The sequence below is a fragment of the Sminthopsis crassicaudata genome, chromosome 3 (assembly GCF_048593235.1).
Source record: "Sminthopsis crassicaudata isolate SCR6 chromosome 3, ASM4859323v1, whole genome shotgun sequence".
In the NCBI taxonomy this organism is placed as follows: domain Eukaryota; kingdom Metazoa; phylum Chordata; class Mammalia; order Dasyuromorphia; family Dasyuridae; genus Sminthopsis; species Sminthopsis crassicaudata.
The window spans coordinates 36,660,905-36,678,852 of NC_133619.1; the positions used below are offsets into that span (position 1 = coordinate 36,660,905).

Sequence of the window (17,948 nt, forward strand, 5' to 3'; positions counted from 1 at the left end):
CTCTTGTACTTGTGGTTTGAAAGAGGTCGAGTAAGGGGCTCTGGATGGCTTCCCACAGGCACTGAAGGACAGCACCCTCCCCTCCCTGGAAGTCCATGCCTGTGCTCTGACACCCAGTAGACCCCGCCTTGGCCCAGGGAAACCTTATGGAGGCAGGATAAGCTGAGACCTCAAGGGAATCAGGAGAGAAAGGTCTTGGAGGGAGTCAGGAGATGGAGCACCATGGCCAAGAAACGAAGCAGAGCAGCAGAGCGGGGCTGTGGAGTATGGGAAGGGAAGGCAAGTGTGGAAGGAGCCGGGCAGGAGAGTTCTCTGAATGGCAAAGGAGGAGCCAGGCTTAGGAAAACTGGCACAAGACAAGATGGGGTAGTAGGAGAAAGCTGAGGCAAGGTTAGTATAGGAGAGCCTGGATTAGAACGGTGTCTCTGACAACACAGGGACACGGGGAGTGAGCATGAGGCTGGTACCAAGGGGGAAGAAGGGGTATCCCCAAATATAATTGCAAAGTTGGGGAAGAGGGAAGGATTGGAGGTAAGGTATGAAATCAGTTCTGGGCATGTTGAATTTAAGATATCTACAGGAAGAGCTGTTTAAAATATCTACCAGGCAAGTGGGGACATGGGATTTCCAACTCAGAAGATCAGGGCTGGGTACAGAGATGGTAGAAGCCCCTGCCCAGAGATAATTGAGCCCAGGAAGGCTGATACAATCACACAGGGAAGAAGGAGTGCTGGCAGTGGGACACCCATGGGCATGACCCAAATGACAATCTAGCAGGGGAGACCCAGAAGTCCAACAAGCATGGAAAAAGCATTTATTGAGCACCTACTCCGTGCCAGGCACAGTGCCAAGTTCACAAATATTTATTCCTCCTAACAATTCAGTGAGAAGTGTTATTGTTAGCCCCATTTTACACAAGAGGAAACTGAGGCAGACTTGACTAGGGTCACATGGTGTGTGTCTAAGGTCACACTTAACTCAGGTCTGAAAGAAATGGAGCACTGACAACTCTGGCGAGAGCAGCATCCCCCGCAAAAGTCAGGAGCCAGTCCAGGGAGCAAAACAAGTGCAGACAAGTGCAGCAAGCTGCTAGGCAGTGATTGGTCAGGTGAGGAGGGAAGAGACATGCAACCTCCCAGAAGGTCCAGAAAGACTGAAGCCAAGAGTGGGGAGGAAGGGAATGCAGACTGGGGGAAGTGATGGGGCCGGCCTCAAGGGGACGTCGCAGCCGCCAGCAAGGTCTCCCTCCCTCCCCAGGTCAGGGCCACATGCGCTCGGTCCGCTTTGCCACTCCCCGAGGGCACTGCGGCTGGACAAAGTGTGGAGGACAAAAAGATCTCCGGATATTCCCTTAAAGTTGAAGGAATGTGAGTGGTCCATGGACCTCATCCAACCCACTTGTCCCCAGAGAAGGAAAATCCTGTTCTGAAATTATTTACCAACCTGCTCGTTCTCCTTTCAAAGTGTCCCATACATTGCAGTTAAAGTCGTCATAACCAGCCAGCAAGAGGCGCCCGCTCTTGGAGAAGGCGACAGAAGTGATTCCACAGATGATGTTATCATGGGAGTACATCATCAACTCTTGGTCTGCCCGGAGGTCAAAGAGGCGGCAAGTGGCGTCATCCGAGCCCGTGGCAAAGGCGTGTCCGTTAGGGAAGAACTGAAGAAGATTCAGAAATGATTATTAGCCATAAGGAGAAATCTTCCATTAAATTCAGAGACCTAAATAAAGGCCCAAGGGAGGGATCAAAAAAAGTCAGAAAAGTTCTAACCAAAACAAGAGCAAAATGCTGCCCTTAGGGCAGATGACAAAGGTGTCCACATTAACAGCTGCTCCCTAAGGGAGAATATTGGTCCCAGATTCAAAAATATTCAATAGTATTTCTTTTACTTCCAGGTGAAAATCTACAACTCTTCTATTACTATACATTAGTAATAATAATAAAAAGCTTGAAGTGTTTGTCAGATTTAGCATTTAGATAAAAATTTAGACATTAAAACAACTCTCACATCTGATGCCTGCCTATAATAGATTATTTATAAGCAGCAGACTAAATTTATTCACCTGTGAATGTAATTCCAACAAACAGAAAGCAAAAAATAAAGGTGGGGCTTTCTAACTGAACTGGAAAGGAAGATACCTTGGGTTTTCTCCTCAGGACAAAGTTTTTTATGAGCCTATAATGATTAGTATATTAGGTTACTTACTTCTAAGAGTCATAAGCAGACCTGGATATGAAAGCAGAGCTTAGTTTAAGAATATATTTGAGAATTTGCTGTTTCATATTAAGAATACACATAGTCTAATAAAAGTTGCCTACCTGCTAGGGATAATGCTAAAAACAAGTTCAAGATTAAATTTTTTGAAACAGAAATGAATGTTTGGTTTAAAGCAAAATACTTTAGATGCTTTTTAGGTGCCAAGAAGACAGGTTAGCTACTATTTTTTAGAAAAACATTTTTTTAATTAAAACATTATCTTTAATTTAAAAAAAAAAAAAAAGGTAATTCTCTTTCTCTCCATCCTCTACTCCTAAAGGAAACAAAGTAGGAGATAAAAATAATATGCAGAGGCAAGCAAAAGAACTTTCTACATAGCACATGGCCAAAAATAACAATTTCTGCACCATGAGTCCATCACCTCATTTGGAAACGGACTGATTTTTGTGGAATTTCAGTTAGTAACTACAATGATCAGGATTCTTAAAGAGCTTTCAAAGAAGTCTGCTGCTACAATATTGTGGTTATTGTGTAAATTATCCTGGTTTTGCTCACTTCATTCTACATCAATTCTTCTCAAGGATTCTCTGAAAATGTCCCTTTAATCATTTCTTTTGACTAGATAGAACTTCCTCCACATTTATAAAAATATGAATTTTCTTGATAGTAAAAACAGTCTTAAAAGATAGCATGCCTTCTCTTATCGTCACCCTATTATTGTTGCAAGATCGACAATATTATCTCAACTACTGGATGGTTTATTGACTTTAACAAACACTTTTTAAAGATTTTCTTTTCATTGCATATTTCCATTGGGCTGGAACCAGTTACTATATTTTACACACACAACTCTGAATAGTGTGTCTTCAGATACATATGAGCACTTCATAGGATTCATGATTGAGACTAATCAGGACCTAGCTGTAGCTGTGATCAGGCAGGAACTGTTGATCAGAAAACAGTAAAAGACATGTCTGTTACTTCTCAAAGACCTAAAAGAGAATCTTCCATTTGTCAAAATAGATGATTATCATCCACTTCTGGTCATTCATATTGGTACCAATGACAAGTATTTAAAGGAGAGAAAGGAGTGCATTCTAGGCACAGAGTGGCAGGTTGGTCCATCTGTCTAGACTATAGAGTGCAGGAAGTGAAATGATGTATAATGAAGATAGGTAAATTGTGTAGAGTTATAAAAGCCACATAGAGGAGTTAATAGGAAGTTATTAGTGTATATTAACTGAGGACACAAGAGTCAGATCTAAATCTACTTTGTCTTCTATGTGGAGAATGACTTGGGGTGGATAGAAACTGAAGGCAGGGAAACCAATTTGGAGGGCATTGTCATACTCCAAGCAAGAGATGATGACAGTGGGACTAAGGTGGCAGCTGTAGTAGTAAGGAAGGCTCAGAGGTGAAGGTGCTTCTAGTGAAGAAATAGGAAGATATGGCAAATGACCAATACCTGGGACAAAGGAAAAAATAACTGATTAGAGAGAATACTAGCAAAATTTGGAAGTGGGCTGAGATTTTGAGGAAAAGACAATGAATTCTGTTTTGTACATGCAGAGTTTGAAATATCTACTAGGAAATGAGTGATGCAGGATGATGGCTCAAGATAATGTAAAATCTATCCTAGATCTGATTTGTGTCAAGGACAAATGGATTGATGTGTTAGAACTGACAGAAACTAAAGGCAAGTAAATACTCTCTACTCTAGTTTGTATATTATTATTATTTGCATCTTGTCTCTTCCATTAGAATGTGAATTTCTTGAAAGCAGATGCTTTGTTTTTGCTTTTTTTTTTTAATATCCCTAATACTTAGTACAGTAATTAGCAAACAATAAATGCTAAATATCTGCTGACTTACTACTGTAGTCTATGAAAACCTATTTCCATATTACAAAAAAAAAAAAAAAAAAATTAAATAAAAATAAATAAAAAAAACCTCCCCACCAAAACACAACACAAAACCCAGCAATAACAATAAAGAGCAAGATACAAAGTTGTGGTTTTGTTTTTTTATAAGTATGCTTCAATCTGTACTCAGGGTTCATCAGTTCTCTGTCTGGGGTCGAACAGCCTTTTTCATCATGGATCCTTGAGAAACTGTCTTGGATCCCTGTTTTGATCAGAGTAGCTAAGTCTTTCACAGATCATCAACATTGCTGTTATTGTGGACAATGTTCTCCTGGATTTGATCACTTAATTCTGCAATAATTTGTATAAGTTTTCCAAGGTTTTAATGAAACCATCCTACCCATCTTTTCTTAAAGCACAATAGTATTCTATCACAACCATATACTACAAATTGTAAAGAGGAGAAGGAAAGAAGAGATGAGAAGAGAAGGAAAGCTAGATGCAAATGGGCATAAACTCAAGATCTGGTTATGAACAGATTTCAAATGGTTCAGAGAACAGAGAAGTAGACTTCCAAAGAGTACAGTTTTATAAGGGAAGTCTACTCAAGGAAGAGAGCTAGATCTCAAGATGAAATAAATCTTGAAAGTATAAAAGAAATAACAGATGATTAAAAAAAAAAAAAAAAAAAAAAAAAAAAAAGCTATGGCGTATCTGAAGAAACTGATTGTGAACGTATAGCACCCTTACCCATCAACTTAGATTCAAAATATAAAAAGGATGGGAATAAGGACAATGGACACATATAAGAATGTGGAATAAGCAGCAGAGCTAAAGTTTATAATGAGCTAGTGTTGGGAGGAAAGCTAAGGGCAATTTTTTCAGGAGTCCTTATAGAACAAAGAACCCTTCTTCTCTACAATTCACACACTCTTGGGTTTACTGAATATAGCACTTCCTGCATTCGATTATTTTCTCTTAGTTTTTTTTTTTTTTTTCCTATACTCTTCAATTGATCTGCTCTTTTTTTAAAGCTAAAACCAGAGTTTGAGGTCTAAAAGTGATGTGCTTTCCTTCATTCCTACTTCTGGTCATTATTTCTCTTGAGATTCCTTTCCTCTCCTTTTTATTCCTCCAGAGGAACGGTGTTATTATTTTGTTCACATCTGTAAAATAATCACTCATTGGTCTGATTGCAAGGAATCATATCCACTGATTAATTTAATCTTAGTTATAAAGATAATTCTGTTTCCTCTTTATAAAGATAATTCTGTTTCCTCTTTACTCATGTTCATATCTTTTAATTTGTTTTATTGATGTCAGAATTTCTAAAACTATATAAATAATAGTGGGGAAGATGGACATTCTTGTTTCTATATTTACTGAGAAAATTTCTAATATTTTCCACTAAAAATCACGCTAGTGGAATAATAGGCAAAGAAAGAATCATACCAAACTTCTTTTACAAAATGAATATGGTGGCGCAGTGGTTAGAGCACCAGCCCAGAAGTCAGGAGGACCTGACTTCAAATTTGACCTCAGACACTTAACACTTCCTAGCTGTGTGACCCTGGGCAAGTCACTTAACCTCAATTGCTCAACAAAATTGCTCATTCCTAAACTAGGAAAAGTGTTTTAAAACAGAAAAATAAAACTATAGATCAATTTCACTAATGAATATGAATGCAAAAATTCTAAATAAAATATTATGGAAGACTACAGAAATTATATATGAGAACCTAAAAGTAAAAATGGTTTAACATGAGAAAAACTATTAATGCATTTGTTGATTATATCAATAAAAGTAATAAAAATTATGATTAGATCAATAGATACAGAAAAAGCTTTTGACAAAATATAACACTCAGTCTTATTAAAAATATTTGAAAGCATAGATTTAAATTAATTTTTCCTCAAAATGATAAGAAGCACCTACCTAATGCCATTGGCAGGCATTATTTGTGATAGGAATAAGTTGAAGCCTTCCTAATAAATTCAAACATGAAAAAAAGGATGCCCATTATCAAAAAATATTTTTCAATACCGCATTAGAAATGCTAGTAATAACAGTAACAGAAGAAAAATAAATCGAAGTAATCAGAATGAACAATGAGATAATAAAACTGTCTTTGCAGATGAGTTGGAATGTAAAATAGACAATTTCAATTACATCAAGCTAAAAAGGTTTTGTAAATAAAACCAATACAGCCAAGATTAGAAGGAAGTAGAAAAATGGGGAAAACTTTTTACAGTTTCTCAGATATATAGAGAATTGTGTCAATTATAAATGATTGAGTTAGGCCTAGTAGTACCAGATTTAAAAACATATTATAAAGTGTCAGTCATAAAAAACATTGATACTGGCTAAGAAATTGGATCAGTGGAATAGGTTAGGTACACAAAACATAGTAATTAAGGACTATAGTGATCTACTGTTTGATAAACCCAATGACCCCAGCTTCTGGAATAAGAACTTACTATCTGGCAAAACTTGTTGGGAAAACAATATGGAAGAAACTAAAAGTCAAAATGGGTTCATGATTTAGACATAAAGAGTGATACCAAAAACAAATTAGGAGAGCAAGGTTTAATTTATCTGTCAGATATGTGGAGAAGGAAGGAATTTGGGGCAAAAGAAGAACTAAAGAATATTATGAAGTACAATATAGATAATTTTGATTACATTAAATTAAGTTTTTACATAAACAAAACCAATGTAGTCAAAATAAAAAGGGAAGCAGAAAGCTGGGAAATAATTTTTTTATAATCCATCTTTCTGATAAAGGCCTCATTAGTAAGATTTATAGAGAACTAAGTCAAGTTTATAAGAATACAAGTCATTCCCAATTGATAAATGGTTAAAGGATATGAACAGACAATTTTTAGATGAAGAAATTAAAGCCATCTATAGTTAGGAAAAAATGCTCTAAATCATTATTGGTTGAAGAAATACAAATTAAAATAACTCTGAGGTACCACCTCACACCTATCAGACTGACTAAGATGACAGAAAAAGATAATGGAGAATATTGGAGATGTGGAAGAACTGGAACATTAATGCATTGTTAGTGGAGTTATGAACTGACTAGCAATTCTGGAAGAACAATGTGGAACTATTCCTAAAAGCTATAAAACTGTGCATACCCTTTGATCCAGCAGTGATACTGCTGGATCTGTATCCCAAAGAATTCATAAAAGAGGGGAAAGGCCTTAAATGTGCAAAAATATTTGTAGCAGCTCTTTTTGTGGTGGAATTCAAAGCTAATGGATGCCCTTTAATTAGAGAAAGGCTGAATAAGTTATGGTATATGACTGTTATGGAATATTACTATTCCATTGGAAATGATAAACAATCTGACTTCAGAAAAGCCTAAAAATCTTTCTTACATGAGCTGATGGTAAGTGAAGTGAGCAGAATATTGTACACAGTAACAGCAAGATCATGTGATGCTCAATTAAGATAGACTCGGTTTTTCTTTGCAATACATTGATCCAAAACAATTCAAATAGACTTGGGATGGATAATGGTATCTGCCTTCAGAGAGAGAACTACAGAGAGTGAATGCAGATCAAAACATACTATTTTCTCTTCTTTTCTTTTTTTTTTTTTTTTGTTGAGGCAATTGGGCTTTGCTCAGGGTCACACAGCTAGGAAGTGTTAAGTGTCTGAGACCAGATTTGAACTCAGGTCCTCCCAATTTCAGGGCTAGTGCTCTATCCACTGTACCACTGCCTCCAAAATATACTATTTTCACCTTTTTTGGTTTGTTTCTTCTTTCTTGTGATTTTTCCCTTTTGTTGTGATTTTTCTTCCATAAAATAAGTAATAAGGAAATATGTTTAAAACAATATGAGCAAAATAACTGTATGGACATGTATATATACATTGTATTTAACTTATACTTTAACATATTTAACATGTATTAGTCTACCTGCCATCAGGGGAGAGGGGTGGATGGGAAGGAGGGGAAAAAATAGAACAAAAGGTTTTGTAATTGTCAATGCTGGAAAATTACCCATGCACATATCTTGTAAATAAAAAGCTATAATAAAAAAATTTTAAAAATAAAATGATGGTACATGTATAATCTTTATCAGATTGCTTGCTTTCTTGGGGAAGGAAGGAAAGAGAAAGATAGAAAAACAATTGGAATTAAAAATCTTACAAAAATGAATGTTGAATACTATCTTTACATGTAATTAGAAAAATAAGATATTATTGAATTAAAAAGATAAAAGATAGTAAAAAAAAAAAAAATCATTCCCCAGTTGAAAATGTTCAAAAGATATGAATAGGCAGTTTTTTTGATGAAGAAATCAAAACTACATATGGTTATATAAAAATACTCTAAATCATTATTAATTAGAGAAATGCAAATTAAAATAACTGAGATATTATCTCATACCTATCAGATTGGATAAAATAATAGAAGGGGGAAATGATAAATGTTGGAGGGGATGTGGAAAAACTGGGCCACTAATAAACTGTTGATGGAATTGCGAACTAATCCAAATTTTTAAGGAAGTAAATTTTCAATGTGAAAAAACACTATCAAACAAAAACTTTCTAACAGTTGATAGACTACCTTTTTAGCTTGATTAAATGGCCATCCAGGTAATTTCTAACTGTAAAATTTTGTGATTCCTTGAAAATGTTCCATTTAAATAGTCAAATTAATTGAATGATTCTGAGTCCTAGTCAAAGAAATAACAGATGTCTAGGCAATCCTGGTAGATTAAGATAATTAGGGATTTTTCTCTTGATCCAGCTAATGTTTTTCCTATGTGAATTTTGGTTGGCCTGTTTATTTCTCAAACTTCAAAAACAGTATTGATTCTTCTCATATAATAATGATGTGCAATGGATAGAGTACCAACTCTGGAGTCAGGAGGATTTGAGTTCAAATTTAGTCCAAGACACTTAACGATTATTAGATGTGTGTTCCTGGGCAAGTCATTTAATCCCAAATTGCCTCAAAAATAAACAAATAAATAATGTAGATGAAAGAACAACTCAAAGGACTATTTGTTTTTCTAAACTGATATGTTCCTGTAGATTGCTTAAGATAAAAAAACATATGGTTTATCTGCATAAAAGTCTGTATCTATGGTAATGAAATATGGTTCAACCATGAGGACTTTGACCTTAATAACACTTTATAAATGTGTGTATATATGTAAATAACATTTTATAAATATAATTTAAAGCAGGTGACTTTGAAAATTAGAATGCAAGACTATTTACGTACAGTATGGTAAATTCTCTGTAGTGATACCATTCACTTACACAGACAGCATTAATATCTGACACATGCCCAATGAAAGACTGCCTACACATTCCGTCTCGAATATCCCAGAGTTTAGAAGAGGCATCACAAGCACCAGAAACGAAAGTTTTCATGTCAGGACTTAAAGAGAGACTCATCACATCTCCAGTATGTCCAGTGAATGTGGTGGTCTGTTGGCCAGTTTCAATGTCCCATAAAGCACTGTGGAAAAATAAATGAAAAAAAAAAAAAAAAAAAAGTAGTAACACTTTCCCATTTTTAAGGATACATTTTTTTCTTCTCTAATGAGTTTTCTTCTCACATAGACTTACCAGGTTGTATCTCCTGAACTTGTAACAATTTGGTTGTCATCTAAGAAACGGCAGCAGGACAAGTAGCCTGCAATATACAAAGTAGAAAATGTTAGCATTCATTCAGAAACTGCATACACATACAGTGGTAACAAATACAAAAGAGTTTTAGCTTGTTAAAATGGTAAACTAATTCTTTTAATATCTAAGTATCTGGAAAATCTATACTGTTTGCATCTGAATGAAGATGGCTAAAAATATCTAGTAAATAAACTGCTAACAAAAAATTATTTATAGCCCTTACGTTACAGTATTCATATTGAAATTCAGAATTAAGGAAATAAGGATTTATCTCATTACAAAGAATTCTTAATTTGAATAGCCACTTTGAATTTTGGATTTAATAACTATACAAGTTTCTAATAGCCTGAAAGTGCCATATGACAGCTGAATGTTCAGAAATAAAATTTGACCAAAGATCCTATTTTTGCAATTATCAGAAAGTTAAAGGTTCCCATAGTTCAAAATTTTTGTTCTCTCATCTAGTTAGTACTAGTGCTGCAGCCAGCGAAGCCCAAATTTTGCTTTTATCTGTGTTCACTATAGCAGAGATCACTATAGGCCATTGCTGCTGTCATTTAGTCATTTTTAGTTGTATACAAATCTTTATGACACCATTTGGGGTTTTCTTGGCAAAGAGATTGGAGCGGCTTGACATTTCCTTTTCCAACTGCTTCTACAGATGAGGAACTGAGGCAAACAGCTAGTTAAATGTCTGTTGAACTCAAAAAGAGTTCTAATTTCAGACTCAATATTCTATCTACTGGGTCAATTAACTGCTAACTATAGGTCAGCTCACAATAAGCAATAAAAGAATAGGCCCAGAACAGGGAAAAGGGTCAGAGTAGATAAACATAGGTATAATGAATGCAGCTCACCTGTATGGCCTGGTAACTCCCGGCTTACTCTCACATTGCCTTCCCTTGTTTTTAGGTTGTAGATGGAACAAATGTTGTCCAAACCACCACAAGCAACGTAATTACCAGAAGGAGCATAAGCACAGGTCATCACCCAGGAAGATCTCAAAGGAATGGCATGCATCTTAAGAACAAATAAAATATATCAAGAAACTGATAAACCTTCATTAAAAAAAAAAAAAAAAAAAAAAAAAAAGCAATCATTGTTTTCAGATCTGCCTGACTTAAGCAAAAATTAAATATAACTCATAAGACAGAAACTGCTAAAGTGAAAATATTCTGGGGAAAGAATGAACAAAAAAGGAGAGAAAAGAAGCCAAAATAAATTATTTTCTCATGATCAGAACTTTTCTGAAACAAGGCTCCCTCAAAATTATTTTTTTGCTCTATTCAGAGGACCTACACCTTCCAAAGACTGCAAAGTGTGCTAAAACAAAATAAAAACAGATTACTAATGTCACTTAAAAATGCAATAAAATACAGCTTTTTCCCTAGGAAAATCATGATGTGTGTGTAGATATTGCAGTATTCCAGTGGTGGTATTTTAGAAATAGCAAGTTAAATTTTGATTTGTTCTTTAAGAATTAGAAGTTAAAACAAAACTAGATCATTTAAAGAATAAAGCATGTATAGGGCCTTAAATGGAAGAAATGTTTTATTACTGAGATTATTCCCTCAGCTAGAATATTAGGCAATAGAAAAAGTAAATATTCAATAAATATTAGTTTTAAATAATTTAAATAATAAACCTTTAATATAAAAAAAAAAAAATGATGCTACTTCTCCCTAGCCATGGTGACAGATTTCTGTTAGTCCATCCACATGACTATTTGATCTCCTTGTGCCCAAACATGAAGTAACATGCAAAACAGCAGACTGGCATTGAAACAATGTGAACCTAACTGAGCCACAAGGGGTTCAAGTCCATGAATCTTATGTTATGCTCTTATATAAGCTACAATTACTTGTAGCTTAATTACTATTACATAATTATCACAATATCTATATTGTGACGCTGAGAATCAGTTTGCAAATTACCACACAAATGCAAGTCACTTCCTTGTGAAGTGGGAGTGAAACCACGGAGGGGTCATTTGCCTCTCCAGGGATATCCAGAATTAAACTCATTTTCTAGAATTTCAGGCCTGTGTATTTCCCAAAGTCAATCTACAAAGACATCTACAAAGAGCTCTGGCATAACATGGTATCTTGAGAGCTATTTTCAAAGACTACAAGTTCATATTTTTAAGAAATCAGTGTCTTCCACATCAATTTTAAATTCTCAAACTTAGAGATCTCAAAATATACCTACAAATTTATTTGTAAAATAAAATCCAAATAAAACAAAATCAAGAAAACTGGATTGTCAGACTATTGGAAGGACCTTTTAAATTTTAGATTTTATATTAAATAGTCTATTCCTAAGTTTAAATTTGAAATTTGAACATCACTACAAAAGTACTCATGTTGAAATAGATTTCCATGATTACAGAAGAGAAGGTAAAACATTTATAAATTTAAGCCAAGTTTTAAGGAGATAATTAACATTCTAAATTGCTCTTAGAAACAAACAGCAAATTAAAACCATGTTTAAAGCAGCAAAAAACCAACGGACAAAACAAAAGGACCTGAATAAGCAACTCTACCTTGTTTGTTGTATAGCTATCCCAAATAATTAGTTTTCCATCTTGGGAAGCACTGACTAGTAACCTAAAGGAAAACAATACATACAATTCAAACATTTAGGGAAAAGTTTCACATTAATCACATGGCATATGTTAATATAAAGAACTACTCAGAAAACAGGCTATTCTTTTTTTTTTTCCTAGTGAAAAATAAATTTGATCCAAATTGTACCATAAGTAGGTGAAATGGCAAGCCAGAAAATCTTACATATACAACACAAAATTAAAAACGATATCTAATTAATATCTTGTTTTATTCTCATTTAACTTTATAGTAATGATAGCTATGACCTTTTGAAAACAAAAAAACCCCAGCCAGTGCACAGATATAATTAAAATAATATAATTTGTTGAGAATTAAGTTTACTAAATTAACTAATGCTTTTCAAAACATCAAATAAGATTTGCAGGGAAGAGGAAATTAATTTGTACACTATATGTATTCTCTTCCATAACAACACTAATATATTTAAACTTTTTATTATTAAAAAGAAATGAGAATAAAGGTTCTTAACTTCATTCTGTAGGTATATTGAAAATTTCAGGTGACCAACCTTGAATCATATCCCCAGTGCATGGCATAAATCTTAGCTAAGTGACCCCGAAGTGTACGTCTTGTTCGCATCTGAATTCTTCCTACAGAATCCAGGCTTGTTGTCATCTTTAGAAAGAAAAAAAAAAGATAATTATTATTTATTTTAAAACTAATTATAAGTGCTAACAAACTTTTCCAAATATATTCCTCTTTTCTTCCTACCCAGCAAGCTGTTCCTTATAACAAAGATTTTAAAAGGATAGCTCAAATTCAAACTAAACCAGGAATATTTAAACACTGCTATCTTGCAACTGTGTGGATAGACTATATGAGAAATTATTCCTCAGATAGTATCCAAAGAAAGATCACCAAACTTTTTTAAAGCTGAAATTGACTCTGAGATCATCTGGTCCAGATGATTCATTTTACAAATGAAGCAGAATCACTTAACTAAAGTCACAGAGCAAATTATTGGCAGAATTAATAATGACAAATACAATGTTTAGTCCATTATACTACACTGCTTCTACTCAGAAATTTGATAAACTCATTGATTCAAATTATTTTGTAAAATGTTAGCCTAAATTAATACTCACAAATCTTAATTTTGAATCATTTAACAAAAATTTAGTAGTGGTTGATCAGAAGATAAAAACCAGGTTTCATTTGGAATCATAGTCCACAATATAATGTTAGTGCTATAAATCTTTATAAACAGTCAATTATTTTTTTCCCCATTAAACTGAGTGGCAGAAAATGGTTGTGGTTTTTTTTTTTTTGTTTTGTTTTGTTTGTTTGTTTGTTTGTTTTTCCTTCAAGACCAGTGGTTTGCCCAGGGTCACACAAGTTAATAAATGTTAAGTGAATGAGGCTGAATTTTAACTCAGATCCTCCTGACTCCAGGGCCAGAGCTCTATCAACTTGTACTATTTACCTGCCTCTGACAGAAAATGTCTTCAAAGATATTTTGTTGTCTTCTCAAGAAAATATTTTAATATTAACAAAATAATAGAGCCTTGGATGAGAAAGATCCTTAAACGTTTATCATTTTATCTCTCCTCATCATTTTACAGATGAGCATCTGTTAAAGCTTTAATAGTTTATGTACATGTAACCAAAGATCTTACACACCAGATCTCTAAAATGAATGCAGAACTACTTGACGAGAGATCTACAGAATCATATCCTACACTAACATTACTATATAAAATTTAATTTCACAATGCCACCATTAATAAATCATCATCAAACCTTACTGTAATAACTTAGGCCCTGCTCTGAAGCCATCAGCCTGATCAAAAAGATGTAAACTGAATGACAGGACTCGATCGTATTGTTGGAGCTTTAAGAAACCTAAAAGAAAGCTCATCTAGGGGTTAACTGCTTTTGTGTCATAGATTTTTCTAGCAAACTAGCTTTTGGTGCTCTCCACAAAACTGTCTTTTGTTTATCTGAATTCATAAATTGAAAGATACTGGATTTCAGTTAGAGGTTAGTGAAAAGTTGTAACCTCAGCCCTGCAGCCAAATTCATGACTCCCTTGAAATTTACTCACAGATTCCTTAGGGGTGTGATTAACAAGTCAATTCTAGTCTAATCTAACTACCTCATTTTATGTAGTGCCTTTAAGAAGGCCCAGAGAAATGAAGTTACTTCCGAGCAGCTCTGTTAGAAGAGACAACTTGAGCACTCAGGCCTTCTGACTTCACTACACTATCCTGCCTTGCCCTTCAGAGACTCATTTCATGCTCAGCAGAAGCATCAATCACCCCTTATAATATAATTCCTTTTACATCTTATTTTAGGAATAAATAAGTATGTTAGGCAGAGTATACTTTTACTTAGCATCTATTAGTCCTTTAACAAGGATGCAATTTGACTTTTTATGTACTGTTTCAACTGAGGATGATTTTTTCTCTCAATGCAAAGTTGTCACACAGAATGAAATATTAAAAAATAATATTTTACCTGACTGAGTGTTGTGTCACCACATGCTTTCCTAGCATCCTAAAGGAAAGAGAAAAACACATATTTAAAATAAATTTAGATAATGTTTTGAATTGTTTTGAAAAAGGTCAATTTTACCAAAAAGCATTAAGATTTATGATACCAGAGAAGTACATAGTATTCTAAATGTAAACTTCAATGTAAATTTACTATATTGAGATCTCATCTATTTGTTTCATTCTAGAAGCAGCTAAGATTGTGAGCAATTTAAACATCAAACAAAAAGGTTCTCATAAATTTCCTTTTATAAAAATCAAGGTAATTTTATAAGTCAGGAAAAAAACTTCATGCTTCCATACTCTGTAAAATCCTCAATTCCATACCGTTATGTCACAAAGCCTCAGAGTGGTCAGGAACCTTCAACATGGGGGTCTTGGAAGGAGAAATTACATGCTACTACGGCACTTGGACAAAGAGTCCCTAGGCCCAGTGGCTCCAAGATTCAGACAGAGCCCCAAAGATTTAGTTCGCTGAACTTCAAAGATCCAAAGGCACCTAAACCTAGTAAATAGAAGTCAGCACAGGATTCTGGGGCAGAAACGCTCATAGCCCAAAGTGCAGCAGTATACAAAAACTGCCCTAACACAAATTCTCAATTCAGCACAAAAGCTGAAGAGATGAATAAGTAAAGAAAATGCCAAATGAGATTAAAAAAAAAAAAAAAAAAAAAAAAAAAAAAAGACTGTACTCTAATTCCATATTAGGGAAGGCTCTTATTTCTTATACATTTAAGTCAGTTTCTTATATATCTTGAAATTTATGCCTTTACGAGAAAAACTTGCTAAAAGTCCCCCTCACCTCACCCCAGTTAAGTGTTTTCTTTCTAATGTTATACTGGATTTGTTTGTGCAAAACAAAAACTGTTGTTGTTGTTGTTTTTTAATTATAGCTTTTTATTTACAAGATATATGCATGGGTAATTTTTCAGCACTGAAAATTGCAAAATCTTTTGTTCCAAGTTTTCCTCTCTTTCCCCCCATACTTTCCCCAGATAGCAGGTAGACCAATATATGTTAAATATGTTAAAGTATAAATTAAATACAATATATGTATACTTGTCCATATAGTTATTTTGCTGTACAAAAACAATCAGTCTTTGAAATAGTGTACAACTAGCCTGTGAAGGAAATCAGAAATGAAGGCAGGCAAAAATAGAGGGATTGGGAATTCTACGTAGTGGTTCATATTCATCTCCCAGAGTTCTTTTGCTGGGTGTAGCTGGCTCAGTTCATTACTGCTCTATTGGAACTAATTTGGTTCATCTCATTGTTGAAAAGGGCCTTGTCCATCAGAATTGATCATCATATAGTATTGTTGTTGAAGTATTTAATGATCTCCTGGTCCTGCTCATTTCACTCAGCATTTTATGTTAAGTCTCTCCAGGCCTTTCTGAAATCATCCTGCTGAAAAACTGTTTTGTTTTCCCTAGCCTCTGGTCATCAACTATTTCTCCATGGACAGCACACAAGGGTAATTCCTTTCTTCTTCTACCAAAACTTTTTTATCTAGGACATGTGTCCATTTTGAGCTGGTCTTAGTATAATCCTAATTCTGCCAGACTGTGGCCAGTATGTCCTGCAGGTTTTGTCCCCTACAGTAAAAGCTTGCCTTGGTAGTGGGTCTTCATGTATAGGCCACCACTTGGCTTATGTCCTTCAGCATGTCTATTCTGCTCCACTGATTAACCTCTATACTTTAAACAGAAATTGATGTTGTACTTTGCCAAAATCCTTTTCTGTGTTTACTGAAATAATCATATGAATACTGTTGTTTTTGGTATTAATGTCCATGTTTAAAGATTTTCTAATTTTATACAACTAGGTAGTAAGAGTTAGATACAACTGAGCAACATTTTACACCAACTCTGGTATAAATCCTTTTCCCTCTACTTAATAGTATTTTATTTTTTCCAAATACATGTAAAGATAGCTTTCAGCATTCATTTTTGTAAGATTTTGAGTTCCAAATTTTTTTCTCCCTTTCTTTCCTTCCTTCTTTCCTCCCTCTTCAAGATAGCAATCGATCTGATATTAGGTTATACACGTACAATGATTTAAAACATTTTTCCATATTACTTACTCATGCTGTGAAAGAAAAATCTGACAAAAGGTAAAAACCACAAGGGGCAGCTAGGTGGCGCAGTAGATAGAGCACCAGCCTTGAATTCAGGAGGACCTGAGTTCAAACCTGAACTCAGACACTTAACACTTCCTAGCTGTGTGACCCTGGGCAAGTCACTTAATCCCAGTCTCAGGGAAAAAAAAAAAAAAAAAACACAAGAAAAAAAATAAACAAAAAAGGGAAAACAAACAGTATGGTTCTGCATTCAGTCTCCATATTCTTTCTCTGGATGCAGATAGCATTTTTTATTTTTGGTTTAAATCCCATCTGACCATAGTTTAAATGTTGTGATATATTGCTGTAGTTACCTTGATAATATTTTATTTAAATTTTTTGTATCAATGTTTATTGAAGAAATTGGTCTATAGTTTTCTTTCTCTGATTTGCTACTCTTTCTTTTAGATATCAAAATCCTATTTGCAAACCATTTGTGAAATACTAGAATTAATTTTTCTTTGAACATTTAAAGAACTCATCTGTAATTGCAAGTGGACGTACAGATTTTTCCTTTGGCAGTTTATTTAAAATTTTTCCGACAATGTGGCTATTTAAATTCCTTATTTCTTGTTCAGTGAACCAGGCTATTTTATATTTTTGTAAACATTCATTCTTTTCCTTTAAGTGTCAATTTTTTCAGTATATAAAGTAAAATAGCTTCTAATATACTTTATTTCTTTATTTGTTATAAAATACCTTTTCCCATACTTGTTTTTAAAAATCAAGTAATGGTTTATCTATTTTGTTGGTTATTTAAAAAAAAACAAAAACTTCCAAATATCTGACGATAACTTATATTCTCCATATTAATCACCACTCATTTCTTCAATTATTCCTCATTATATACTTCTAAGTCATACTTTTTTTATCATGCTTAGCATCCAATATCAAAAACATGAATTTGCTAATTTTTTTTTTTTTTTGTGAGGCAATCGGGGTTAAGTGACTTGCCTAGAGTCACACAGT

General features: G+C 34.1%; 1 protein-coding gene across 2 annotated transcripts in view; it reads right to left on the reverse strand.

Annotated features, from left to right (window-relative positions):
• GNB4 (G protein subunit beta 4) overlaps window positions 1-17,948 on the reverse strand; it is a 77,466-nt gene that overhangs the window by 5,209 nt on the left and 54,309 nt on the right. For both annotated transcript variants that reach the window (XM_074298254.1, XM_074298253.1), the window contains exons 3-9: window positions 14,826-14,864; window positions 12,877-12,983; window positions 12,284-12,347; window positions 10,599-10,761; window positions 9,682-9,748; window positions 9,370-9,571; window positions 1,444-1,660 (exon numbers count right to left, since the gene is read on the reverse strand). In XM_074298254.1, the coding sequence (XP_074154355.1) occupies window positions 1,444-1,660; window positions 9,370-9,571; window positions 9,682-9,748; window positions 10,599-10,761; window positions 12,284-12,347; window positions 12,877-12,983; window positions 14,826-14,864 (859 nt within the window). The remainder of the gene's footprint in view (window positions 1-1,443; window positions 1,661-9,369; window positions 9,572-9,681; window positions 9,749-10,598; window positions 10,762-12,283; window positions 12,348-12,876; window positions 12,984-14,825; window positions 14,865-17,948) is intronic.